Source organism: Mustela putorius, unplaced genomic scaffold, assembly GCF_011764305.1.
Source record: "Mustela putorius furo isolate JIRA1106 unplaced genomic scaffold, ASM1176430v1.1 tig00003834_pilon_pilon_pilon, whole genome shotgun sequence".
Lineage (NCBI taxonomy): Eukaryota > Metazoa > Chordata > Mammalia > Carnivora > Mustelidae > Mustela > Mustela putorius.
Window position 1 is genome coordinate 34,463,097 of NW_025421987.1, and position 27,063 is coordinate 34,490,159.

Consider the following 27,063-nt stretch of genomic DNA (forward strand, 5'->3'; position numbering starts at 1 on the left):
CATTTAGGTATTGAAATAGAAGAGTTACAGAACGAGGAAGAAGAACTAAGTCCACCCCTCATGGAGTACAATATAAACGTGAAATCAAACCCCGAAATACAGTTAGCAGAAATGAATAAAGATGGAGCATCAATACCCAGTGAATCTTCAACAGAATCTGTTAAAGATCTCCAGGAAGTATAAGCTCTCATTAATATTTAAATTAGAACTTAATCAGGGCCTTTAGTTTGTTGCATGTGCTATACTTACAGCATCCCAGATGATTTTAGTTTATGTTTATCATAGTGTTTACATAGAGTTTGAATTGGAATGCTTCTTTCCCTGGTACTTCTTCCAAAATCTTTCCTGCCTTAACCTTTTTTTTTTTTTTCTGCCTTAACCATTTATTTTGCCAGCATTTACTGACCACTTGTTATGTGCCGGACACTATGCTAGATTTATGAACATGTTTCTTCATCTTGAGTAATTGGGAGTTAATAGAAAGTAGAAGAAAGCATAATGGGGAATAGAAGAAGAGAGAAAGAAGCAAACAGGGATATTTATATTTCAATGCCATTTGCACGAGGGTAGAATTAAAATCATGCAGGATGGTATTACTGTATTTCTTCAACAGTTATTATATGGTCACTAAATTACTCCCAGACTTAATTTTTCCTCTTATGGACTTGAATATGTTGATTTTTTTAAAGTCCTTTCCTCCTTTGTTGCTCATGCATGCACATATGCAAATGAGGACCTCTGAGCTTTTCTTCTATAGCCTATCCATTGATATGTTATCCCTTTATAGATAAATGAATTCGCAAGAGCAGGAGACTGAGATTCAAATCAAAGTGAAAATGAAAATAATTTTCTGTAGAATCTAGGAAGAGAATGTGATATTTAATATTAGAAAACAAAAGACTTCAGTGGTTAGAGGAAATATATTTTGCAAAATAGCTTATTGTGTATTTTGAATTGTATATTAATTGATTTTTTTTTTTTTTGGTCAGGTTAAGAGTAAACCAAAGAAAAAGAAAAAGACTAAGAATAAAAAGGTAAGTGACTGTATTAGCATTATAATAGAGGTATGTCTAATTATGAACACTTAGATTTAATACATGGACTCACTGTTAGAACTTAAAATTAATTCAAGTAGACATATAGCATAAATAACTTAGAAATATCAAGAGTTTATTGAATATGTGGCTATAGAGAGGTCTATATATATTAGATCCTGATTGATTTAAACTCACAGTGTGTCCTATTTCACTTGACTAAATCGTAATTACACATTTAAATATACAAATGAGAAACTGAAGTAGTTATTTGGAAATTTCACTAATTTCTGCATACCACTCTCATTTAAAAAATGCCTTCTCAGTGTTTGAAAAACTGCTTCTCATCATATTTTTAGTGATACATTCAGATGCATTTTTCAAAACCTTAATAAGTGTTGATTTTCTTTTTTGTGTCCAAGACTCTCAATAATGCAATAATGTATAAAAATGGAACAAATTCAGGAAGCTTCATTCATTCCTTTTCTTTATTTTGCCAGTTGCAAAATACTGTCTATAGCAGTTTTAGCAAAAAATTCTTAATTGATTGGAAAATTACAAAGGAAAGTTGAGTCTTGTTTTTGGCTTAATTTTTTATTTAACTATGACTATATTTCTGGTGCGATTTTATTGTTGTTGTTCAGAGCAAAATTGAAGGGAGGTTTTCCATGTATCTCTGACCCTCACACATGAATAACTTTCCCCATTATTAACATCCCCCAGTAGAGTGGTACATTTGTTACAGTTCTTTAACCTACATTGACATATCATGATTGCCAAAGTTCCTTTACAGTTTGGTTCACTCTTTATGTTTGTAGATTTCTATGAATTTGGACTCAAGAGGTTTTTTTGTTGTTGTTTTTATCAAGCATAGTAGCTACCCATTATGCTTTGCAAACTTTATAGTGAAAAAAAAAAAGTGTTATTTTCTGGCCTGAAATATCTACTTAAAATCTAGATGTACTCTGTAGATTATATAATAAATTCAGTGAGAATATTTGCCCAACTACAATCTTGTAAGCCCCTATTACCTAGTCTTTTGGGAGTATATACAGATTTTAATCATAAATGAAATTTAACACAATGAAGGGAAAGTTATAAAACACTTTGGTGAAGAACAAAATAAAGGTTATTTATGCTCTGATCAATAAAATATCATTATTATTTCCATATTTGTAACCAGCATTTATTATAACTTACCATTTTATTCAAAAGTTATTTTGAAAATTAAGTTATATTTTTTAAAAGATGAATAAGAAGACTTACTTTTCAAACAATGAATGTTGGAACACTACATCAAAAACTAATGATATTCTATATGTGACTAACCACATAATTAAAAAAATTTTTTTAATGAAAAAAAAAGAAAAAAATTTAAAAAAAAAGGCTTATTTTTAGGCAATTCTTGTATGACAAAACACAATCTGGTCTGTTATTTTAGTTGATATTTTTAAGCTTTTGGCAAACATTAATAAATCCAGGTCTAATACTTCATAAAGCTGGCCTAATACAGGTCTAATACTAATACTAATACAGGTCTAATACTTCATAAAGCTGGCCAAGTAAATGCACAGCTGTCAGACCAAAGGTAGATAGTTTGTTTCTTCCAAAAAATTAAAATATGGTTACTCAGATTCTCAATTTTAGTTAAATGTAGAAAGTCCCACTTTTATGTCAAATTGAAATTAAATAGAGAGTAAACACAAATGGAAATAAATGGAAACACAGCTCAGAACTTCACATGCTAGTAATACTGAAAATCTTATTAAATGTCAGGTTTTTTTTTTTTTTAAATTTTATTTATTTATTTGACAGACAGAGATCACAAGTAGGCAGAAAATCAGGCAGAAAGAGAGAGAGGAGGAAGCAGGCTCCCCGCTGAGCAGAGAGCCCGATGCAGGGCTTGATCCTACGACCCTGAGACCATGACTTGAGCCGAAGGCTGAGGCTTTAACCCACTGAGCCACCCAGGCACTCCAAATGTCAGGATTTTTTTTATTGTTTATAACAACCTAAGTTTTTTTCTCCAATTTTTTTTATTCGAAGAAGATGAGATACTTTGAAGATAATTTTATCAAGATAAGATTTGAACATTAAAAGAGAGATCTTATATCTTCTTTATCTAAATTTTAAAGTATATGACCTAAAAATGCTGAGATTTTTACATAGGACTGTTTTACAGAAATTGTCCTATTAATATACTTTGTTATTATAGGTACAAAGAATTTTCTAGCTACAGTGTAAGCAACCTGTTGTACAAACCTAACTCAATCACATTCTCTAATCAGGAGTTTTCCTCATGAAAAATTCTAGCAGAAATTAGCTTGTGTTAAGCAGAATAAGAACAAAGTCCCTATGAATGAAGATGTGTCCTCTGTTAATGATATGTTTTGATTTGTTTTGCAATATCTCTACCTAACATTGGTTGAAGTCCTACAAAGATCTATCAGAGACTCTGGAAGAATATGATAAAAAGTAAAATTTGTATAGCAAATAGAGGGGACAGTACAGATAACTTGTAACTAGTAGATAGACTTTGTAGTCACTCTTCTTCATTTAGGAATTTCGTATTCAGCCTCTAATATATTCAAATTATAAATAAGTCTTTTGGGTGTTAAGTAGGTCCTCCTTCCTATTCCCACCTCCCATCCAGGGGAATTAAGGGTTAAGGATGGAAAGGGGAAGTAAAGCAGATGACAGAAGAATAAAAGACTTTGGGAAAAAAAGAAACCTGGCAGGAAGTAAATCTAGCCCTTCAAATTGGGTGTACTCTCTACAGGAGAGAAGTTGCTGAGATGAATGTCGAATAGACTGATGAATGTGTTGACAAAAAGTTGTCATGGGAAGACCTAAAAAGTTCCAGAAATTAATCAGCTATACTAGCTGTTCATTATGAACAACCAGATGTCTTTCTATTCAGTTATTTAGGTACACTGGAACCAAGGTGGGAGTTGATAATTCTAAATTATAGAATCAGATTGGCATTGGACATAGATCAGACACTGAGATGCAAAAATTCTCTTAATATAAAGAAATAAAGCAAAACAGATCGTGAAATTTGTGGGGAAGACCCTGAAGTTTCTTGTAAATGAGGTAGTAGTAGAGTTAATACTCTAATTTATATAAAAGTAATTAAACTCTTAATAGAAGGGTAATATATAAAAGTAATTAATACTCTTAATTAGTATGTGTTATTGATATTACCTTTATATATTATGTTGCCTTTATAATTTTACTTTAATGAAATTAAAGTTCAGGGTTTTTTAACATTTAACATTTTTTAACATTGTGATCTTCCTAACACTTCTTTTTCTGTAAGATTTCTTAATATAACAGTCTGCTTTTACCTTATGTGTAGATTTTTCAAGAACTCTTGTAGTTAGTATAGTATTCTATAAAGGAGAATTACATATACTCTGTCCCAAGATTACCAGTAGGTGCAAACAGCTCCAGTACTTATTTCCAATATCTGAATCACTAATTTTTAAGTTGTTTCATGACTCAGTGGTAGATTACAAAATCAACTTAGTGGGTCACAACTACCATTGTATAAAAAGATAGAATTAGTAGGAATAAAAAAAGCTTCAGAATTCATCACATAGTGTCTTAGTTCAGGCGGCTATAACAAACTGCCATGGACTTGGTGGTTTAAGGAAGAAACATTTATTTATTTTTCACAGTTTTAGAGTCTGGGAAGTCCAAGATCAAGGTACCAGAAGACTTGGTCTCTGATGCGGGCCCTCTTAGTTTGCAGATGGCTAACTTTTTGCTGTATCATTACATTGTGGAGAGAAAGAGAGCATAGACAAGAGCAAGAGATCTAGCTCTGGGTCTCTTCTTATAAGGGCACTAATTCCATCATGAGGACTTCATAGCATCATCTAAACCTAATTACTTTCTAGTAGTCCTACCTCCAGTTACCATCACACTGGGGAATTAAGGTTTCAGTATATGAATTAGGGCACAGACATGCACTCCATAACACATACACTATGGGTAAAGTTTATTTGGTGGAACTTAAATTTCAGTTTTATACTTAGGTATAAAGTTCTGTATATAAGTGCATTTACATTATGATGTGAAATGTTTTATTTTGATTGTGGTCAAAAAGTTTGAGAAACACTGATCTAAATGTAGTTTACATCACTATGCTGTACAGACATAGTTCATATAGATTACTAATTCCTGATGCTGTTTTTCAGAATAAGGAATCAAAAGAAGAGCAAGGGTAAGTATTTATTTAATTTTTAAATTTTTCTTACTGTTTTCAAAGTCTGCTTTGCCAGTATGACACAGCCTTGCCTTGGAAAGTGTTTTAAAATAAGAAAGGACAATCCCTTATCTTAATAACTTAACACTTTTTAACAGAATGATAAAAAGTTCAATTATCATTTACTTTGGGAGAATAGAATCTCTCACCCTTTTTATTCAAGGCTACTCAAGAGTCACCCAGTACTAACTGCTTTTTTATTCAAAGATTAATTTGGATCCAGCATAGAAATCTTTTAAAATATAGTCTAGATTGTGGTTAGCCAAATCTAAATTTAAGTAAGATTTAAAGAACAGATCATTATTTGCCCTAATGACCTCTTTTACAGAAGAGTTTGTTTTGATTTGGTTTGTTTATTTAACGCATAGCTTGTTGTTTTTAATCCCAACTGTTAACCATGAATTTTGAACCTTTACACTGGCAACCTTTTAGTGTCTGAAGGTCGCTGTTATTATACAACTATGTGATTCATGACAGTGCATTAGAGGATGGAAGTAGGGATAACAGTAGTGAAGAGATTCATTATAACCACCAAAAAGTTTGATAATTGAAAATTGATAACTTTAGAAAATTCATGTGAGGACATAAATTATTAAGATCTTTAAAATGGCAGCAACAACACATTTTAACTTTAAAGTCCTCACTTATAGTATCATGATATTTCCTCACTGATAATGGAGTGATCTGGTTGATAAGTAAATGGTTCATCATCCAAGATGGGTTTTCATGCTCTGTGTCAAGGCAACAAATTGAGCAAAACAATACTAGAACAATAGTTTTTTGCTTTTAGTTTTTTTCAAGTCAGCTCTAGGTGCCATAAGAATAACTTACAAAAGGTTGAAACAGTGCTGTCAGTCATTCTGCTTATTTTACCTACAGTGTGGACCCAAACCTGAATGATTATCAAATTACCCAGGGACCTTTGTTTTCATATGAGAATTTTCAAATATGCATAAAAGTAAAGAGAATTATATACATCTACATTAATATTTGTAACTGGTATCCTGATTCAGCAATGACACTGTTTTTCCACATTTGCTTCATACTTCCCTTAACATTTTCTTCTTTTTCTTTTTTTTTTATTAACATATTTTATTTGCCCCAGGGGTAGAGGTCTGTGATTAACAATTTTCTTTGTTGAAGTGTTTTCAATCCTAATTTTCACGTAATTTTACCACATGGTTCAGTTTGCATCTTATTGATATGAACATTTTCCTATATTATCACAATCCTATTAGTAAACTTTAAAAATTTAGGAATAATCTTCTGGAGCTTTCCAAAAATACAGATTTTTCTATGTATTTACAGTTGCCTGGGTACCTGCAAAAATAATAATTTTAAAAAAGCTCTTCAGGTAATTTGAAAAATTAATTGAGTTTGGGAACCAGTGGTCTACACAGGCAATTGATTTCATTGAATTTTCCAAAAGTTTGAATCATTCTAGAATACCTTAGTGATACCTAATGCTATTTTATAGTGTTTTACAAGTTACTGTGCAAGAATTAGATGCCTTTGCTTTCCAGGTCTCAGTGCCTGAAAGAAGTAATAATGCATCCTGGAGTTATCTACTTTCTTTCTATTCACTAATCAAGTCATTTATGTTACAAGTAAAAGTACTATTTCTTGTTATCATTTAATGAGATTAAGAAGGAAATTTATAAATAGCAGGCCAATTTGAAAGGAGAGTAGCATGCATTTAAACTTTTAGACACAGTTATAGAACTGAGCTAATTGTCATTGCATTTATAGTATTTTCATTCTTTTTTTAGTGGTTTTCTAGTTACTGAAATCCATATTACTGCAGTTTCTTTGTTGTTGTTGTTAAGTCCTATTCCCAAAGAAACCTCCATTTTTAAATCTACTTTATGTTGCTATTTGCAATCCTCTATTTAAAGGTACACTGTGGGCGCCTGGGTGGCTCAGTGGGTTAAAGCCTCTGCTTTCAGCTTAGGTCATGGTCTCAGGGTCCTGGGATCCAGCCCCGCATTGGGCTCTCTGCTCAGCAGGGAGCCTGCTTCCTCCTCTCTCTCTGCCTGCCTCTCTGCCTACTTGTGATCTCTGTCTGTCAAATAAATAAATAAAATCTTTAAAAAATAAAAAAAATAAATGTTCACTGGAAGGCAGCTATGTACACTGGACCTAAACAATGAAATTAATCAAATTAACCAACCTACTTGTCAAGAATGCTGGGATGATAAAATAATACAGCAGAGGTGGAAAGGCTTGTCAGTATTTCCCAAAGTGTTGTTTCCTTAAAAGTAACTGGTGTTAACAGTTATTATTTGAAAAATGAACTCCATGTTCTCCTAATTCTTGAAGACACTGGGATGAACAGAATAGGTACCTCAATTGAGTGCTGTCTCAAATATGCTTAATAAATTCATTATGAATCATCAAGAGAAATATACAATATGAGCACGTTTAAACTTTTTTTAGCCATAAACCCTTCTGATGCTGAACATTACATGAGACCAATACAATATTTGGGAAGCAATGGCTTAGAGGAAAAACACTCAATCATAAAAGATTACACTGATTATGTCACCACTGTAGCCCAAATATGATAGGAAAGGAAGAGCAGTTGAAGAAAGAGCAAGTAAATCTACACCCAGTTAATGGATTTATGAAAGATGATATAAGTGATATTCAAGAGGATTCTGCAACTGAAGACAAGTTCTATAGCCTGGATGAACTGCATATTCTGGACATGATAGAGCAGGTAAGTCTGACTGAAAGAGGTACAGCTCTCCCTTCCTTCTTCCAGAAACAGTTGTTAACCTTTGTTTTTCCCATGACTCTTTGAACAACATGTCAGCCTAGTGGTCTGTGTTGTGTTTGTGAGGAGCAAATAAAAACAGGAAGGACCAGGGACAGGAGTAGATAGAGGGAAAAAGAACCTTGGGAGCTGAAACTTTTCTCTTTAGCCCTCAAACCATTTCCTGGCTTTAACTATTAAACAGTGCTAAATACAAATGCGTTCCTTGTGAAAGGTTTTCAAGTACCACAAGGGAAAAAAAAACTTGGCTTAATCCCATTGACTTAATTTGTAAAACTAAGGTGCTTTCATTTTTAAAAAATTAAACTGGTTGTAGACATGACATGTCTACAGAAATATTAATGTACAACAGTGGTTTATTTTGTTTTGTTTTGTTTTTTCCCCCCTTTGGTTCCTTTCCTAGTAGTAGTCACTGTTGGGAATGATGTACATAGGTATATAAGTACTCATGAAAGTGATTAAATCAGACAAAGCACATGACTTGAAAAATCACTTCATTTAAATGAGAATTCTGTACTAAGGTAATTTAATGATCACTTTATGATAAGGTAATTTAATGATAACCTGTTCCATAATATGTAGGAATATTGATTGTCTAAGGGTACATTTAGAAAAATGATTCCCTGGCTGATAATTGCCATATCTCATTTCGCCTTTCCAATTATAATAATAGGATACATATATTTCAACTGAAATGACATGTTCTTAGCTTTGGATGTCAGACTAAAGTTTAAATATAGGATCTTTGGTTTTCATTCAATAGCTATGAGGGTTCCAAAATACAAGTATGACACACATTTTGGAAAATGTTTATACCCTCATTTATTCAAAAAATATTTAGCACTTTATGTCAAGAACTCTGTGATCGTAGTATTTACAATCCAGTGGAGAAGTTGAATATTAAGCTAAGGTGGTACTGAGTAATAATTATTTGGGCACTTATGGCTGTCTGAGTTAGAATTCAGGCTTCTCCACTTTTCTTTGTAACCTTGGGTAACTTACTTAACTCAGTTTTATCATCTCTAAAATGGGAATAATAAGTGCCTACCTTGAACAGGTTTTAGAACAACAAAGGCATTACCAAAAAAAGCTTAAAAATATGGTAACCATGCAGGTAATGTTATCTAGTGGTAGTAGCAATAGACCAGTAACTGTGGAATTATTTAGTGAATGCTGTAATTAGGGAGAGGTAGGTTTATCTGCACTAATCAGAGAAGTGATGTTTGCATAGAGACATAAAGCATGAATAGGAGTTAGATGGCAACTTTAAATCCTCTTTAACTAAAGAATTAGTGGTTTTTTAAAGGAAAATAAGGTATTCATATTCCGTTTGCTCATTAGGGCTCAACCAGCAAAGTGACTGTAGAATATGGAGAAACAGAGAAGGAAAAGCTTGCTCGGCAGAGGCAACTTTATAAATTGCACTATCAATGTGAAGTAAGTACTTTTGCCATTCTATCTGAAGCCAGTCAGAAGTAGTTGAAATGTTCAATTTAATGGTAGTTTTTTGAAGGTCCTGTTTTTTTTCTTTTAATATGTGGTGACTTGAACAGAATTAACTATGAAGTAACATTTTCATTGATCAGGATTTCAAAAGACAGTTGAAAACAGTGACTTTTCGGTGGCAAGAAAACCAAATGCAGATTAAGAAGAAAGACAAAATCATTGCATCTCTGAACCAACAAGTGGCTTTTGGAATCAATAAAGTTTCCAAGTAAGTGCAAATCTGTTGATAACAGGAAATTCTGGATTTGCTCCATAATGAACACGATCTTTAAAAGATAATCCCTGTGTAGCCACTAGGTGGCAGTATAACCACACATTAAGAACTGCCAACTATAGGCCTGTACTTGGTTAAAAACCAAACTGTATTTTTGCCTTGGCAGATGGACTGAGAAATAAGCAAGTGCTCACTCTGTATATCAAGCTTTACATGTATTGGCTGAACAAGTGTGATTATAATAGAATTACATGAGAAAGATAATTAACTTTCAGGTCATGATTCTAATTTATAAAAATATGACCAATGATTTGGTGTTTCTTATAGCATGTGAGGAATACGTTTCTCAAAGACACCCATGAAATCATTTGAATGCTTTTTTATGTTGGTCTCTCAGAGTTTCTGTGTTCCAAGACCAAGAGATTAAAAATGAATCAAATTCCTGAAGACTCTTCCCTTCCAACATTCCCTTAATATTCTTAAGTAGTAAATGCCTAAGACTAAAAATTCTGACTTAATAGGGGAAAATGAGTGTCTCATTTTATTCTTTTTGTACTAACCACTGTCTCCAATCATATCAGTTGAGATACTAACATGATTTGTAACATATTGTTTTTTATTTTTTTATTTTTATTTTTTTATTTTTTTAAAGATTTTACTTATTTATTTGACAGAGAGAGATCACAAGTAGGCAGAGAGGCAGGCAGAGAGAGAGGGTGGAAAGCAGGCTCGCTGCCAAGCAAGGGAGCTTGATGTGGGGCTCAAACCCAGGACCCTGAGATCATGACCTGAGCCGAAGGTGGAGGCTTAACCCTCTGAGCCACCCAAGTGCCCCTGTAACATATTATTTTAATAAATAGTAATAAATAGCTACAGGATACCAGTTGTCCATGAAGTCTAATTTGAAATCCATGAGTTCTTAGACTGCTAATAGGGGGAATAGACAAGTTCTAGAGAGTATCTTAGAGTAAGGAGTCCATCATATTAATTATGAAATTGGAGAAATATTTGGCAGAGACTTAGGTCTTAAATTTTCTTCCATATATGATGTCCTCCAACCTTGAAGAAATTTGGGGGGAAAACTGGATGCCGTAGTGCTGACAACATAATCTCAGTTAAAAACACTTTGGCTTATCCCGTGGAGTCAGAGAGATCCCTCAAGTTCAAGGAGGTAAGGACCTAAGATGGTTTTGGCAAATTTAAGCTGACTATAGTCACTTAAGAATCCACACTTTGGGGTTCAAAACATTGTCTTTTAGCTTGGATGGCAATGACCAATCCAAGTGTATGTTATATAACATCAGTGATCAGAAAAATAATGTCATCCATGCAGATGAGCTGCTGCTTCTCTCCTTTACCATCTGAGGATAGATATCTTCCTCGACTCTGATAGCTGACCCAGGCACCCTTTTTATGCTTGAGACTACAAACAGACTATTTTAGGGGATGCATATGTCTTCATACAAGGAGCATTCACCAGACATTTATCAGGGGCTCATTATGTGAGAAGAATTATGTAAGGCACATGTAGAAGATACCAAAACATGTCACGTTGTGAGCTAATGGAGAATACAGATAAATTTGTTAAAACTACTTAAACAGAGGAACTTCTAGTTCTAGCAAGAAATAGTATTCTTCCTTGCAAATACTCCTGCTTAAAATTAAAACACCTTGAATATAACAGAACAAACAAGCAGAGAAGGACTTTAAATGGTAGATGGAAACAAACTGTCTAGAGACCTTGGTACATGAGGAATGATTCAACAGTGACTTTTTGTTATTGTCTCCCGTATATCATAGACGGGTACCGAAGAAATCACCAACCTGGAACAGCCAACTGGTAGGGATAAACCTTTGAGAAAAGCTTATTATTGTCTCTATCCAAAGGATCAGGAAAAGGGAGATGTAACAACAGAAAGCCTTTTTGGCAGTATTCACCTATTCTAGTCAAGCACCAATGGTTCCATACTACTTAATGTGTTCCAACAATGGCAGATAGCAGAAACCAGGTCTCCTTGCTGGGGCAGTATTAGCAGTACCGAGATCCAGCTTGTCTTGCATTCCCCACCAGACAAAAGCAGGTAGTGTTCTGGCTACCAGGATAGTATAGGTGTGATCCAGTAGCAAGCTAAGCCTCTACCTCTGCCCAGCATCAGAGAGACTTAGGGTAATCTGAGGTGGGACTGGTCAATACTAGGTTTCACCTCTACCTCCTCATGGGGAGCTGAGTTCCTACCCCGGGGCTGGTTGGCACTATGTTTTCTCCCCTCTTTCCAGCTGATGCCAGAGAGGCCCAACATGGATCTCCTGCTCTCCACCCTGTAGCAACAAAGCAGTGTGAGTCAGCCCTCTGCTTTCTGCTTCCCTGGTATTAGTAGAGCCCAACAGGAAGCTGATCTTATACAGAGGCAAAAAGCAGAGTGAGTTGGTGCCCCACTTTCTTGGGAAATGTCAGTGGGACCCAAGAGAGACTGACTGAACTTCTACACCATTCATCTGCCTTGAGGCAGAATGTCAGCGTCCAGTTTTGGTGGGATGTTGTTAGCAGGGCTGAGTGGAAAGCTAAACATATACACCCACTCAGCCCTCACACTACACAGAGGGGTCTTCCTGCTAAAAGAAAAAAAAATTAAATCCAGAGTCTCATAATATCCAAAATACCTAGGTATACAAAGAACTAGGACAGTCACAACATAAAAGAGAAAAGACAGTTAACAAAAGACAACTTTAAAATGATTCAGATTTGAGAATTGTCTGACAAAGATTTTAAAGCAACCACCATAACAGTGCTTCAGCAAGAAAATTGAATTATCTTTAAACAAATGAGAACCTAGGAAATCTTAGCAAAAAAAGTGTTATAAAAAAGGATGGAAATTCTTTTTTTCATTTTATAATTTTTATTCTTTTATAAACATATAATGTATTATTAGCCCCAGGGGTACAGGTCTGTGAATCTCCAGGTTTACACACTTCACAGCACTCACCATCGTACATACCCTCCATAATATCCATAACCTCACCACCCTCTCCCTACTCCCCTCCCCCTGGCCACCCTCAGCTTGTTTTGTGAGCTTAAGAGTCTCTTATGGTTTGTCTCCCTCCCGATCCAGTCTTGTTTCATTTATTCTTTTCCTACCCCCCAAACCCCCCACATTGCATCTCTACTTCCTCATATCAGGGAGATCATATGATAGTTGTCTTTCTCCGATTGACTTATTTCACTAAGCATAATACCCTCTAGTTCCATCCACGTCATTGCAAATGGCAAGATATCATTTCTTTTGATGGCTACATAGTATTCCATTGTATATGTATACCAAATCTTCTTTATCCATTCATCTGTTGATGGACATCTAGGTTCTTTCCATAGTTTGGCTGTTGTGGACATTGCTGCTATAAACATTTGGGTGCACATGCCCCTTCGGATCACTATGTTTGTATCTTTAGGGTAAATACTCAGTAGTGCAGTTGCTGGGTTGTAAGGTAACTCTATTTTCAACTTTTTGAAGAACTTCCATGCTGTTTTCCAGAGTGGTTATACAGCTTACATTCCAACAAACAATGTAGGAGGGTTCCCCTTTCTCTGCATCCTCACCAGCATCTGTCATTTCCTGACTTGTTAATTTTAGCCTTTCTGACTGGTGTGAGGTGGTATCTCATTGTGGTTTTGATTTTTATTTCCCTGATGCCCAGTGATATGGAGCACTTTTTCATGTTTCTTTTGGCCATCTGGATGACTTCTTTGCAGAAATGTCTGTTCATGTCCTCTTCCCATTTCTTGCTTGGGTTATTTGTTCTTTGGGTGTTGAGTTTGATATGTTCTTTATAGATTTTGGATACTAGCCATTTATCTGATACATCATTTGCAAATATCTTCTCCCATTCTGTCAGTTGTCTTTTGGTTTTGTTGACTGTTTCCTTTTCTCTACAAAAGCTTTTGATCTTGATGAAGTCCCAATAGTTCACTTTTGCCCTTGCTTCCCTTGCTTTTGGCGATGTTTCTAGGAAGAAGTTACTATAGCTGAGGTCAAAGAGGTTGCTGCCTGTATTCTCCTCAAGGATTTTGATGGATTCCTTTCTCACATTCCTTTCTCTTCATCAGTTTGAGTCTATTTTCATGTGTGGTGTAAGGAAATGGTCCAATTTCATTTTTCTGCATGTCACTGTCCTATTTTCCCAAAACCATTTGTTGAAGAGGCTGTCTTTTTTCCATTGAACATTCTTTCCTGCTTTGTCAAAGATGAGTTGACCATAGAGTTAAGGGTCTATTTCTGGGCTCTCTATTCTGTTCCATTGATCTATATGTCTGTTTTTGTGCCAGTACCATACTGTCTTGATGATGACAGCTTTGTAATAGAGCTTGAAGTCTGGAATTGCAATGCCACCAACTTTGGCTTTCTTTTTCAATATTCCTTTGGCTATTCGAGGTCTTTTTTGGTTTCATATAAATTTTAGGATTATTTGTTCCATTTCTTTGAAAAAAATGGATGGGATTTTGATAGGGATTGCATAAAATGTGTAGATTGCTCTAGGTAGCATAGACATTTTCACAATATTTGTTCTTCCAATCCATGAGCATGGAACATTTTTCCATTTCTTTGTGTCTTCCTCAATTTCTTTCATGAGTGCTATATAGTTTTCTGAGTATAGATTCCTAACCTCTTTGGTTAGGTTTATTCCTAGGTATCTTATGGTTTTGGGTGCAATTGTAAATGGGATTGACTCCTTAATTTCTCTTTCTTCTGACTTGTTGTTGGTGTAGAGAAATGCAACTGATTTCTGTGCATTGATTTTATATCCTGACACTTTACTGAATTCCTGTACAAGTTCTAGCAGATTTGGAGTGGAGTCTTTTGGGTGTTCCACATATAGTATCATATCATCTGTGAAGAGTGATAGTTTGACTACTTCTTTGCCAATTTGGATGCCTTTAATTTCTTTTTGTTGTCTGATTGCTGAGGCTAGGACTTCTAGTACTATGTTGAATAGCAGTAGTGCTAATGGACAAAGGAAGGAAATTCAAACACTAAAAAATACAATAACTGAAAATTTTGCTGGATATAATTACTAATAAGTTAAAGTTGACAGAGGATTAAACCAGTGAACTTGAAGACAGATCAAAAGACATTACCTAATGTGAAGAGCAGAGAGGAGATAAACCAGGGAAAAGATTATTTAAAAAAAAAAAACAAAACAAAACAGAGTCTCAGTGACCTGTGGGACAATAAAAGAGTTAAAGTTCTTACCAGAATCTCAGGAGGAGAGAAGAGAGATGGGGGAGGGGGTGGTAATTAAAAGAAATGAAGTAAAATACATAAATTTTCAAATTCAAGAAGTTGAGTGAATCCCAAATAGTATAAACCCAAAGAAGTCCATGCTAAGTCACATAATTAAACAGAAAACTAAAGACAAAAAATCTTGAAAGAACCAGAGAACACATGTGGGAACACTAATTCAAATGACATCAAATTTCTCATCTGAGACCATGGAGGCCAGAAGGAAGTGGCACATTATTTAAGTACTGGAAGAAAAAAACCTAACAGAAAACAAGAATTTTGAATATTATATCCAGCAAAAGTATCCTTTAGGAAGATGGAAAATAAAGACAAGTCTCAGGAGAACTATAAGAATCTGTTGCTACTAAAGGTACCATTAAATAGTGGCTAAAAGGAAGGTCTGTAACCATAAAGGAAATGATAATAGAAGCTTGGAGTTTCAGGAAGAACATCAGAATGAGTAAAGAGGGGGGTAAACAGTAAGAGCCCATCCTATTTCTCATTAATTTCTTAAATCATACTTGATGCTTGAATCAAAAATTATAATACCGGGTGCCTGGGTGGCTCAGTGGGTTAAGCCGCTGCCTTTGGCTCGGGTCATGATCTCAGGGTCTTGGGACTAAGTCCCGCGTCGGGCTCTCTGCTCAGCAGGGAGCCGGCTTCCTCCTCTCTCTCTGCCTGCCTCTCTGCGTACTTGTGATCTCCGTCTGTCCGATAAATAAATAAAATCTTTTAAAAAATAAAAAGCAGGAATGGCTATATAAAATGGACTTAAGAGCAAAAAACTGCTGGAGATGAAGAAGGACATTACACAATGATGACAGGACCAATTCACCAGGAAGACATAGCAACCTAAAGGTGTATGTACCCAACAATAGAGCCTCAATATATGTGAAGCAAACTTGATAGAACTATAAGGAGAAATTGAAAAACCTGCAGTTATAAATGGTGATTTCAGCCCATATTCTCAGTAATTTATAGAACTACTAGATAGAAAGATACAGAATTTCTATAGCAGCAGATATAGAAATTCTGTATTAACAAAGATGTAGAATTTCTACAACCCCATCAACCAACAGGATTTAATCAATATTTATAAGACACGTCACCAAACAACAGCAGAATACATTTGCTTTCAAGTGGCCATAGGAAGTATACCATGATAGAACATATCCTGGCCCATAAAACAAAACAAAAAATTTAAAAGCATTGAAATCATACAAAACATATACTCAGAGCAAAATGGAGTCAAACAAGAAATCAATACCAGAAAGGAAAATCTCCAAGCACTTGGAAACTACACAGCACACGTCTAATTAATCCATGGGTCCAAAAACATTTAAAGGGAAATAAAAATGTGTTGAACTGGATTAACATTAAAATACAATATATCGGAATTTGTGGGACACCAGCTAAAGTAGTTCTTTGAAGTTTTATTGCACTAACTGTACATATTTGTAAGAGTTAAAAAAAATCTCAAATCTAATCTAAGCTCCTTCCTCAAGAATCCAGAGGAAAAAAAAGCAAAATAACTGAAAACAAGCAGATGGAATTAATCAAGATTAGAAGTAATAAAATTACAAACAGAAAAACAATAAAGAAAATTCTTGAAACAAGGAGCTGTTTCTTTGGAAATATCAATAAAATTGACAGAACTCTAGCAAAACAAACAAACAAAAAGGAGATACATATACCACCATCAGGAATGAAAGAGTGATAATACTGCAGACCTTGCAGACAGAGAATTATGTTGAGTGAAAAAAGTCAGTCCCCAAAGCTTATATACTGTATGATTTCATTTCTATAACATTCTTGAAATGACAAAGGTTCAAAAATTTTAACATGACAAAATCATAAAAATGGAAAACAGTTTAGTGATTCAAGGTTAGGAGGATGAAATGGGAATGGGAGCAAAATGAAATATTGTGATAAAACTCTTCAGTGTCTTGACTGTATCATTATCAACATCCTGGTTATTATACTATAGTTCTGTAAGACGTTAACATTGAGGGAATATGAGTAAAGAGTACATGGGATCTCTGTATTATTTCTTACACCTGCATATTAATCTATGAATTCGATATCTCAAAAGTTTAATGTGTTTTTTTTTTTTTTTAAGTACAGTTAACCCTTCAACAAGGGTTTGAACTATGGGTCTGCTTATATGCAGATTTTTTTGATAAATACAGTACAGTACTATAAATGTATTTTTCTCTTCTTTATGGTTTTCATAGTAATATTTTATTTCAGTTCGAGGTAAGAATATAGTATGTAATACATATAACATACAAAACATGTATTAATTGGCTATATTATCAGCAAGGCTTCTGGTAAACAGTAAGCTATTATAGTTAAGCTTTTGGGGAGTCAAAAGTTATATACAGATTTTCAACTGCATTTGCTGGAGGTAGGTGTCAGTGTCCTTAACCCCTATAATTGTTCAAGGCCAACTGTACAATAAATAACTGTCAAACAGCACCATAATCAATAGGGATTTTGTAGGGTAAAAAGAGCACTTGTGATTGTTGTGGTAAGGAAGAACATCATTGAAGACAGTATTGAACCTCAGCTATATAGGATGAGATTGGAGAAAACACAGAGCATCTAGGCTGAGAGGGCACTGTATGTGTTCTCATATAGCTTTTAAGCCTTTGTTCAATTCATTTGAACATGTCTCAAGAGTATATGATAAAAATGTAAATATTTTTAAATTATAAAATGCTGATTTTTTTTATTTGGGTTTTATTAGGAAGCAAAAAATCTTTTTTTCTTTGCCCTAGTTCAATGTCAGTCCTATAGTAATGTTTGGTAAATGTTCGCTGTTGATAATTGAAGAATTAACAAAGAAGATTTTTATAATAGCAACATATTTTGAACAAATAACAATTAGCACTTAATAAATCTAAAGTAATTACTGTCAGTAAAATCCACATAATAAACTTGATAGCCAGCCCGAGTAAACTTGAGAACTGTAGATCTTTCAGAAAAGAATGTCTAATCCTACCCTCATGTTATTCAAAAGAAAAATAGGACTAAGAAGTTATGACTGCCTGAACAAATATAGCTGTTTCCTGTTCAAGCTGGATGATAGGAACAATGCCTACCTTATCCTCTATTATTTAAGAATCCAGGTCTTCTGAATTCCCCACTGCCTCTGTCAGCTCTTCATTGCCCACTCTTAAACTGCAGCTAGGTAAAATATTCAAATAATGGAAGCATTCAAAGGAAGACAGAATGTCAATTTAAAAAATCTTACTACCTCCTTTTTTTTTTTATAATTTTTTATTTTTTATAAACATATATTTTTATCCCCAGGGGTACAGGTCTGTGAATCACCAGGTTTACACACTTCACAGCACTCACCAAAGCACATACCCTCCCCAATGTCCATAATCCCACCCCTTCTCCCAAACCCCCTCCCCCCAGCAACCCTCAGTTTGTTTTGTGAGACCTCCTTTTTGAATCTCTCTGCATATTCCTGCATACCATAGTAACAAAGCTTATCTTTCTTCTTCTTTACTTGAGAACATGATCTCTTTGTGGAGAAACAGATGTGGTTTCTTTTCATTGCATTTTCAGTTCAATAAACATTGATTGTAAGTCTCAATAGCTTCTAAGAAGCTTGGAGTAAAGGTTGAGTAGGTGATCTCTGAAATCTGATAGTAAGCAATCTAGCCACATTTAAAGTCATTGTTCTAAGGTTACCATTCCAAATTCCTGTTGACCCAAATACCTGTGTATCCCAAGTGTCTGAACATATCAAAACTTAAAGAGTAATGTGCTTTTCCTGTGAACTTCTTCATATTATAGCAAATTAATGTCAGTATAAAAACTTGGTTCTGAGGAGATATATAGCAGCACAAGGAAGGAACATCAGACATGATTTGTGAACATGTATCAATCAAAAAATATTACTTTGCACTCTCTCAGTAGATTTTTTGCATATTAATTTTTAAACCAATTGCAGGCTATGTTTTCTGATTTACATAGAATTTTTGCCTGGTCTTTCATTGATTAGATCATGTGAGTGACTCCTTGGTGATAATTTACTATTTTAATTAAAATTCCTATGTGGGGCGCCTGGGTGGCTCAGTCGGTTAAGCGACTGCCTTCAGCTCAGGTCATGATCCTGGAGTCCTGGGATCGAGTCCCGCTTTGGGCTCCCAACTCCACAGTGGAGTTGTCACCTTCTCCTCACTCGTGCTCTCTCTTACTGTCTCTCTCTCAAATAAATAAATAAAATCTTAAAAAAAAAAATTTCCTATGTGTACACAGCCTCATGGTGCCTATATTTAATACCTGATTTCTTTCAGACCTTAACCCTTTAATAGTTTATATGACATGATATAATAACTTGGTAAGAAAATTTTAAAGTTCTCAATCCTACCACAGGCCTACGAAATCAGAACATACCGTCTATGTTTTCTAGTGGGTAAACTATAGTAGAAAGGGCTAAAGACCTATTTCTGAGACTTTGAAGTGGGGATACAAGTTCTCTTTGGCTTCAAATTGATGGGATTAGAACTTGGGAAGTTGGTAAATCAGACATCAGAGAAAGAAAGATGAATTCCAGAAGGTGTAAGTGTAGGAGACTATTTTCAGACTCAATTTTTGTGGCCTAAAATGGTCATACTTAGTCCCTCCTCTTCAGCTACAAGAGAGCTGTATTGACTGTATTAACGACAAATCATTTCTAACATTTATCCCTTTCATCTTTCCTTAGATTACAGCGTCAGAGCCATGCTAAAGATAATGAAATCAAGAATCTTAAAGAGCAACTTTCCATGAAAAGGTACAAATTTAGTTGTTGCTTTGGTTGAAAATACATCTCTGAAACTCTAAGTATATTCATTCAGCATGTACTGACCAGGGTAGCCATATAATTTATTATCCAAACTGGGGTACTTTTGAGCATGATATTGAACATTATTAATGTTTAGACTGGGACAACAGTTACAAATGGAAGTGACCTAGGCAGATTGGGGGCTATGTTCAGCTTAGCTCTGGCCCTAGAAAACTGCTGAGAGAGATTAGATCAGCAAGGTTATGGTCCCACAGCAAGCTAGGCAGGGACCAGACTTAGGTGTTCTCATCTCTTTGCCCTAATCAATACTGCTAAGTGTTACTGATTTATGAAACTGGTTGAATTTTATTCTTATTCACATATTTTTGCCTGTAGGTAATTTTTAAATAACTTTTTAGAGATCTAATTCATATAGCATAAAACTCAGTGTGTTAAATTATACGTTTCATTGGCTTTTTAGGATATTTGCAGAGGTATACAACCTTCACCTCTGTTTGATTCCAGAACATTTTTATCACCCTAAGGAAATCCTGGATCCATTAGAAGGCATTCTTCATTCGCCCCTCCCCTAGCTTCTGGTGATCATTCATTTATTATTTGTCCTGGTGGTTTTGCTTTTTCCAGACATTTCATATAAATATAATCATATAAGTACCCTCTTGTGATTAATGTCTTACACCTACTATATTGTATATCCATATCGTAGCATATCTCAGTATACATTCCTTTTTATAGGTAAATAATATTCCACTGTATAAATACACCACTATTTGTTTATCTTTTTTATCAATGGACATTTGATTTGTTTCAATTTTTTCACTATTATGAATAATGCATTTATGAACGTTTGTAAGCATATTTTTATACGAGCATAAGGTGTTCAGTTCTCTTGGTTATATAAGAGTGGAATTGCTGAGACATGCAGGAGACTCTGTTTAACTTTTTAAGGAACTACCAAACTTTTCCAAGTGACTGCACATCTTACAATCCCACCAGCAGTGGATTCTGCACATCCTCACAAATACTTGTTGGAATACCTGTCTTTATTTTACTCATTGTAATGGTTGTGAAATACAAGATCATTGTGGTTTTGATTTGCATTTTCCTAATGATTTAATATGTTGAACATCTTTTCGAGTACTTCTTGGCTATTTGTGTATCTCCTAAGAAAAATGGCTATTCAAATCTTTGGCCACTTTTTAAATTGGGTTCTTTGTTTTTTGTTGAGTTTTCAGAGTTCTATGCATGTTCTGGATATAAGTCCTTTATCAGATATATGATTTTTAAATTTTGGAGTCTAAGTTATATTTTCTCTTATTCTTATAAGCAGTTTTGTACAATATTTGCACAGTATTCAGTAGCATAATAATTCCTCTTGGTTGAATTCATATATGTCCTTGAATATTTTTTCCCTTGAAACACTCTGGGTATAGTGGTATTAACAACATATTGTTTTATCAAGCTTCTCATCAATATTTGTCAAGTGTGCAAGCATCCAAGTGTTTCTAATAAAACATTGAGGATAGCTTTTGTAAAAGTCCCTATTACAATATTATATTTCCAGTTAATTGTTTCCTTTAAAGATATAATTTGGTTTGTATGCCCTAAAGTTTGGGCCTCAGGTGTAGGAAGCTGAAATAAGATAGTAAAAAAGAGAGACCTCATAGGTAGCCTTTCTCTATAATGTCCTTCATAAATAATATCCTTATCATCTCCCTCTCTCCTTTTCAAGCTGTAGGATTTGTATTCATTCTAAGATGTTGATGTGAGCTGAGATACTGAGATAACCAGTGCAATATTTTAATGCAGTGATTTAGCTTTAATGCAGTGAGGGCAGGGATGATTAAAAAAAAAAAAAAAAAAAAAAAAAAAAAAAAAAAAAAAAAAAAAAAAAAAAAAAAAAAAAAAAAAAACCTTTGTAGTTGCTATTTTGGGAATACAGAAAGGCTTGTAGAAACTTTATGTGAAATTTAATGATAATAGCTAACATTTATTTAATGCTTAATATGTACTAAACACAGAATGCTTTTATATATATTATATGAATGTGTTTTTGCAATGGATCTTTGAGGTCAATAGTACAGTGTTCTCCATTTTCAGATGTAAAGAAACTGAGGTATAGAGAAGTTAAGGAACTTGCTCAAGGCTTCAGAACTCAGATTCATCCTCAGACAACTTTATTTCAGAGCCAAGTTTTAAATCCTAGCCCTTACATTGACGACTTTAAAACTTCTGCACTCTTGGTAGTACAGGATAACTGGAAGGGTCAAGTAATGTCTTCTCTTGCCTTTGTATGCTGTAAACTTTTACAAGAAATCATTTCTTACTCACTAAATAGTTTGAGTCTTTCTCTCTCCTGAATAAAGTGGAAAAGTCTGTCCTTGCTGCAACGTTGTTGACTCTTTAATGCTCATATATTTCAGATCTCAGTGGGAAATGGAGAAGCATAATCTGGAAAGCACAATTAAAACATACTTAAACAAACTGAATGCAGAAACTAGCAGAGCTTTAACAGCTGAGGTAAAAAAAAAAAAAAAAGAAAGAAAGAAAGAAAGAGAAAAATTGGGTTGGGGAGGGAAGTTCTGCTCATGTACTAGTATACTAAAGAATTGAAAAAAGACTGTTCTAAATGAACAGAAATAAGTCATCTTAGGACCAGCCAGAAGAACATAGCTTAAACTCTTGTGCTTTTTTGACTCACTGGAATTTTGTACATGATTACTTCAGTGTTGATGATCTTATGTTGTTTTTCCCCAAATGACTTCAGGAAATTGGTCTGCTTCAGTATGTGTAGCAAATACATACACTTTGGGATAATTCTCATGAAACCAGGTCACTAAGCCAAATTTCTAAGAATTCTAACATTTTACTGCTGCTGAAGATAATGTCTCCTTTTTTTGTTACTTTCTACATAGATCTTCCCAAAGCACATATACATCATACACTCCAATTTAAAAAACAAGCCTACCTTCTAGACTCCCAGAATGTTTCTTCTAACTTAACAGAATACCACAGCTAGGGTCTCTTCCAAAAGATACATGATTATTTGTATATATGTAATTTTTACTTAGAGATAACCAAACGATATACAATAAGATTCAGATATTTAGAGAGCTCACTAACATTAAAAGAATTATAAACCTTCCCACATCTGTCATGGGTAAACTGTATACTTTAACAGAATGCTTGGGAATCCAGAGGTCAATAATCAAGGAATGATACCTGAACCAAAAATCCCTGGAGATTAGTAGAATGCTAGCTATAACTGAAAAAACAAAACCCTCAGATTACTTTAAGAGCTCAAGTTTGTATATTTTTGTTTCTCACTGCTTTTAGTCAGAACGTTTCCTTCTACTTCCACTATTAATTTTAGAAACACCTAATGCTGTCCAAGAATATATTTTCAGCGAATATTGAGTGACTAGTGTGAAAAAAAAACAGAGGTCAAGTGAGCATGCAACAGTAATGGGGCAGAGGGAATTCCTGTTATGAGGAGACAGACTCGATGACCTCGCAAGGCCCATTTGGACTGCATGGTCCTCCTGCATGGTCTGATTATTTTCTTATCCCTTCATCAATTAAAAAAAAAAAAAAGCAAGTAACGGGACTTCTGGGAATGTTCTTAAACTTTGCTGAATATTATAGTTACCTGAGAACTTTTAAAAATCCCACTACTTGGGCAGCACTTGGGATCAATTAAATTAGAATCTCTGGGACCACGGCATAAATTTTTAAAGAGTCTGAGATGATACCAGGGTATGTTCAAGTTTGAAAACTAATGATCTGGAATGCTTACTAACCCAGTAACCATTGAGTAAAAAAGTTAGAATTGTAGAATTAATCAGAGTTTTTATAATGTATTATGGATGGTCAAGAAGCTCAGGTGCTGGAAGAGATTGAAAAATAGCTCAACTTTACTTGAAATGATTGAGAAAAGGATGTGTTCATTTACAAGGCATCTTCAACTTCTTTGTCTTTTTCTCAAAAATCTGTAGGTGTATTTCTTACAGTGTCGTAGAGATTTTGGTTTGCTTCATCTAGAGCAGACTGAAAAGGAATGCCTCAGTCAGCTTGCCCGGGTGACTCATATGGCAGCAAGGTAACATTTCCTTCTTTCTTAATGCATCTTCATCTCAGAGATACAAGATACAAGATTTGTCCTTAAGTTTGAACAGAATCTGTTTTACATGTATGACATCAGAGTCTTTGAAATGAACAAACCCTTATTTTTTTAAAACCTCAAAAGTCATTTAGTCACTTTGCTGCTGTTCTTGGTTTCTTCTGCTGAAGCACTGAAGTCTACTGAGCACAGTAATAGCTGCAGACAGATATTTCCCTTTCACTAGTGAAATAGATAAAAAATCTCAGAAACATGCATGAAGCCCGGACATTTACAAAACAGGGTGGATTCTAAGTGGAAATCCTTTTTACAATTAATTTCTCATCTAATGCTTGATTTTAACTACCTTTGGAGTGCGTAGAGGGAAAAAATCAGTATTAACACCTAAAATCATATGTTAAAGGAAATTTCTTGCTGTGTTATAATAAATGAATGATTTTCAAATATTGGGCAGGTTGCATGAGATTATCCTTAAATTTGTAATTTTATATCTTCATAGTGAATTAATTAAATTAGAATTTCTGGGACCAAGGCATCATTATTTTTTAATGATGATCATTGTAATGATCATCGTTATTCTTCAATTCTAAAGAATCAGAATCTCTGATGTTTAGCAAGATTCCCAGGATATACTGATGTGCATTCAGGTCCAGGAAGCACTGTTGTAAGTGATCAGTCTATCTTTGCTTGCTAGAGGGAGAAGGGGCACTCTATAAACTAAAACATTATCAAGCCTCTTTGTATAACATAATCTCAGTGATAACTTGTTCTGCTCTTTCAAAGCTGGTATGCTGGGTGATACTGGGATGGGGTTGTTACAGCAGAGCCTTTTGAAAGGCCTCATGAAATCTGTCTTTGGAGATAGCAGACCTTAACACCTCAGGCTGTTCCTACTTAAGTCATTTGGTGGGCATGTTTGGCAGAGCTGCTTGTGTTTGTGCAATTTAGGTACTGCATAGAGGCAGATCAATCTAATTGATCCTCCCAGAAGAGGTACTTCTTTCTGATTTGCCCTCCCATAAGGAATATATTTTTCTAATTTGCAGAGAGCTGATGGGCCAACCATAGCGCTGTGATGTTAGGGTTATGGTGAAGATAGTCCAAAACCTGCTTGCAGGAGGATTCAGCATCTTTGAGAATGCTCCTGCATTGGATGGCTAGGGCAGTTTCTCTGTTTGGCCTTTTCTGCCTTCGTAGTTCACTGGAGGGATTTCTGTGTAAAGGTTTTACATGTCCTAAAAAACAGTATTGCCAAGTTAGAAGAACACTTGATGTTCTGGAAGCAGAAGTTATATTTGTTCTTGAAAAAATAAATTTTATACGTTCCCAACCTTTGTTTTATTTTTAATAACAAACACTTCCACACAACTTTGTGCCCATTTGAGGTTATTGTTGGTGATGAAGGTAATTTTGTTGTTTTATATTATTTACATATATGCTAAAGAATATAATGGAAATTTGTGGAGACCTATGTGGTATATAAAAAGAAGAACTTTCTCTTGTGTCTCCTTTCCTACACCAGCAATCTGGAATCACTTCAATTAAAGGCTGCAGTAGAGAGTTGGAATGCCATCGTAACAGATGTTAGAAACAAGATTGCGTTCCTCAGGGTAAGTGGTGAAGTATCTCTGGAGTAAATTGACTGAATGTTGTAGGTGGTATAGACTTAAAACATCTAACATTAAAAACAATTACCTGAGAAATTTAGGGAAGATCATGTTTTTCTCAGTTACTTAAGTTTATGCCTTTTTAAGGTTTGAGATCGATTACTTCCATGTAGTTAGTTGTAGACAAAATCCTAGACCTAGTCTTTTCAGGTCTCTCAGGTCCTTCATACAGTAAATAATAAACTCAAAAATTGTGCTTTACACCTAATTTTCCTAGAATTCCAAAGCTAATGTAGCTCCAGTCAAAAATAAATGTTGAACTTTGTCTGAATAATTATGTGTTTATAAAATTAAAAGGAAGATCAAGCAGACCTATATTAGTTTTCAATCTTAAATTTTTATGTAACTATTTCATAACGCAAAATAACGAATTATTCATTATTGGTTTAATAGAATTAGGACTATGCTTAAGGTAATCTAAACACGTAACCCACTGATTATTTATTAATTTCTTCATTTGGCTTTAGGATATTTCTGTATTTATATCTTAAAGTAAATATATAGGGGCCCCCTGATGGCTCATTTGGTTAAGCATCTGCCTTTGCCTCAGGTCATGATCTCAGGGTCCTGGGATAGAGCCCCACATCAGCTCAGCTGGGAGCCTGCTTTTCCCTCGCCCTCTTCCGAAGCTGCTGCTTCTCCTGCTCATGTGCATGCTGTCTCTTTCAAATCTCAAAAAAATAAATAATAAAATCTTTCCCCCAAAAAAGTATAAAATGTTCATTGTTTTATGATTTCACAACACTGCTAGCAAAATAATGAAATTTAATTGTGAGCTCTGCTTCAAAGCATTACCTTCTTACCTAGCTTTTCCACTGGTGGTCTTGACTATTTCTCTCCCAGCCTCTTTCGTATTCAGTCTTTAGTGATGCTTAACATTTATGTTGGGTTTGTTCACAGTATGGCCTGCCCTGGTTCTCCATCCTTGTTTTATTTTAAGGACATATCTTCTGTGGAAAGTTTCTAAATGTTTTGTTTCTTAAGCATTACTTTTTCAGTCTCTGTGGGTTGTTTACAAAACAATACTGTAAAGTAAAATGGGGACAGTGCCAAAAATGTTGAAAGCATGTTGTTAAGCTTCAGTGATTGGGATCCTACTTTTGGCAAAATCCAAGAAAATAAAACAAAGATATATGTGGTACTTGAGAAAGCTAAAGGTATAACTTCAAAATAAACAAAATGTGGATATTTAGTGAGTATTTCCTGAAATTTCCCCTGCAGTGAACATTTGCAAATAGCTCAACTCCTCATTACACATACATTTTTCCTATAATTATCAGCTTATATGTTATTTACAGCTTCTTGAATCTTTAGATGCTATTCACTTTTTATGATTGGTTCCCATTTTGGGGCTGGAAATTATGGAGATATTGAGGAATTATTACAGGGTTTGTGA

The 27,063-nt window shown here is 34.6% G+C and overlaps 1 protein-coding gene across 14 annotated transcripts in view; it reads left to right on the forward strand.

Moving 5' to 3' along the window:
• Positions 1–27,063, forward strand: part of DZIP3 (DAZ interacting zinc finger protein 3) — a 108,873-nt gene that overhangs the window by 68,189 nt on the left and 13,621 nt on the right. For all 14 annotated transcript variants that reach the window (XR_006609080.1, XM_004769131.3, XM_045088315.1 and 11 more), the window contains 10 exons: positions 8–177; positions 990–1,034; positions 5,237–5,262; positions 7,858–8,023; positions 9,422–9,517; positions 9,667–9,794; positions 19,800–19,868; positions 22,304–22,400; positions 23,876–23,979; positions 25,523–25,610. Coding sequence is in view for 13 of the 14 variants with exons in the window: in XM_004769131.3 (XP_004769188.1) it covers positions 8–177; positions 990–1,034; positions 5,237–5,262; positions 7,858–8,023; positions 9,422–9,517; positions 9,667–9,794; positions 19,800–19,868; positions 22,304–22,400; positions 23,876–23,979; positions 25,523–25,610 (989 nt within the window). In the remaining variant the exon portion in view is untranslated. The remainder of the gene's footprint in view (positions 1–7; positions 178–989; positions 1,035–5,236; positions 5,263–7,857; positions 8,024–9,421; positions 9,518–9,666; positions 9,795–19,799; positions 19,869–22,303; positions 22,401–23,875; positions 23,980–25,522; positions 25,611–27,063) is intronic.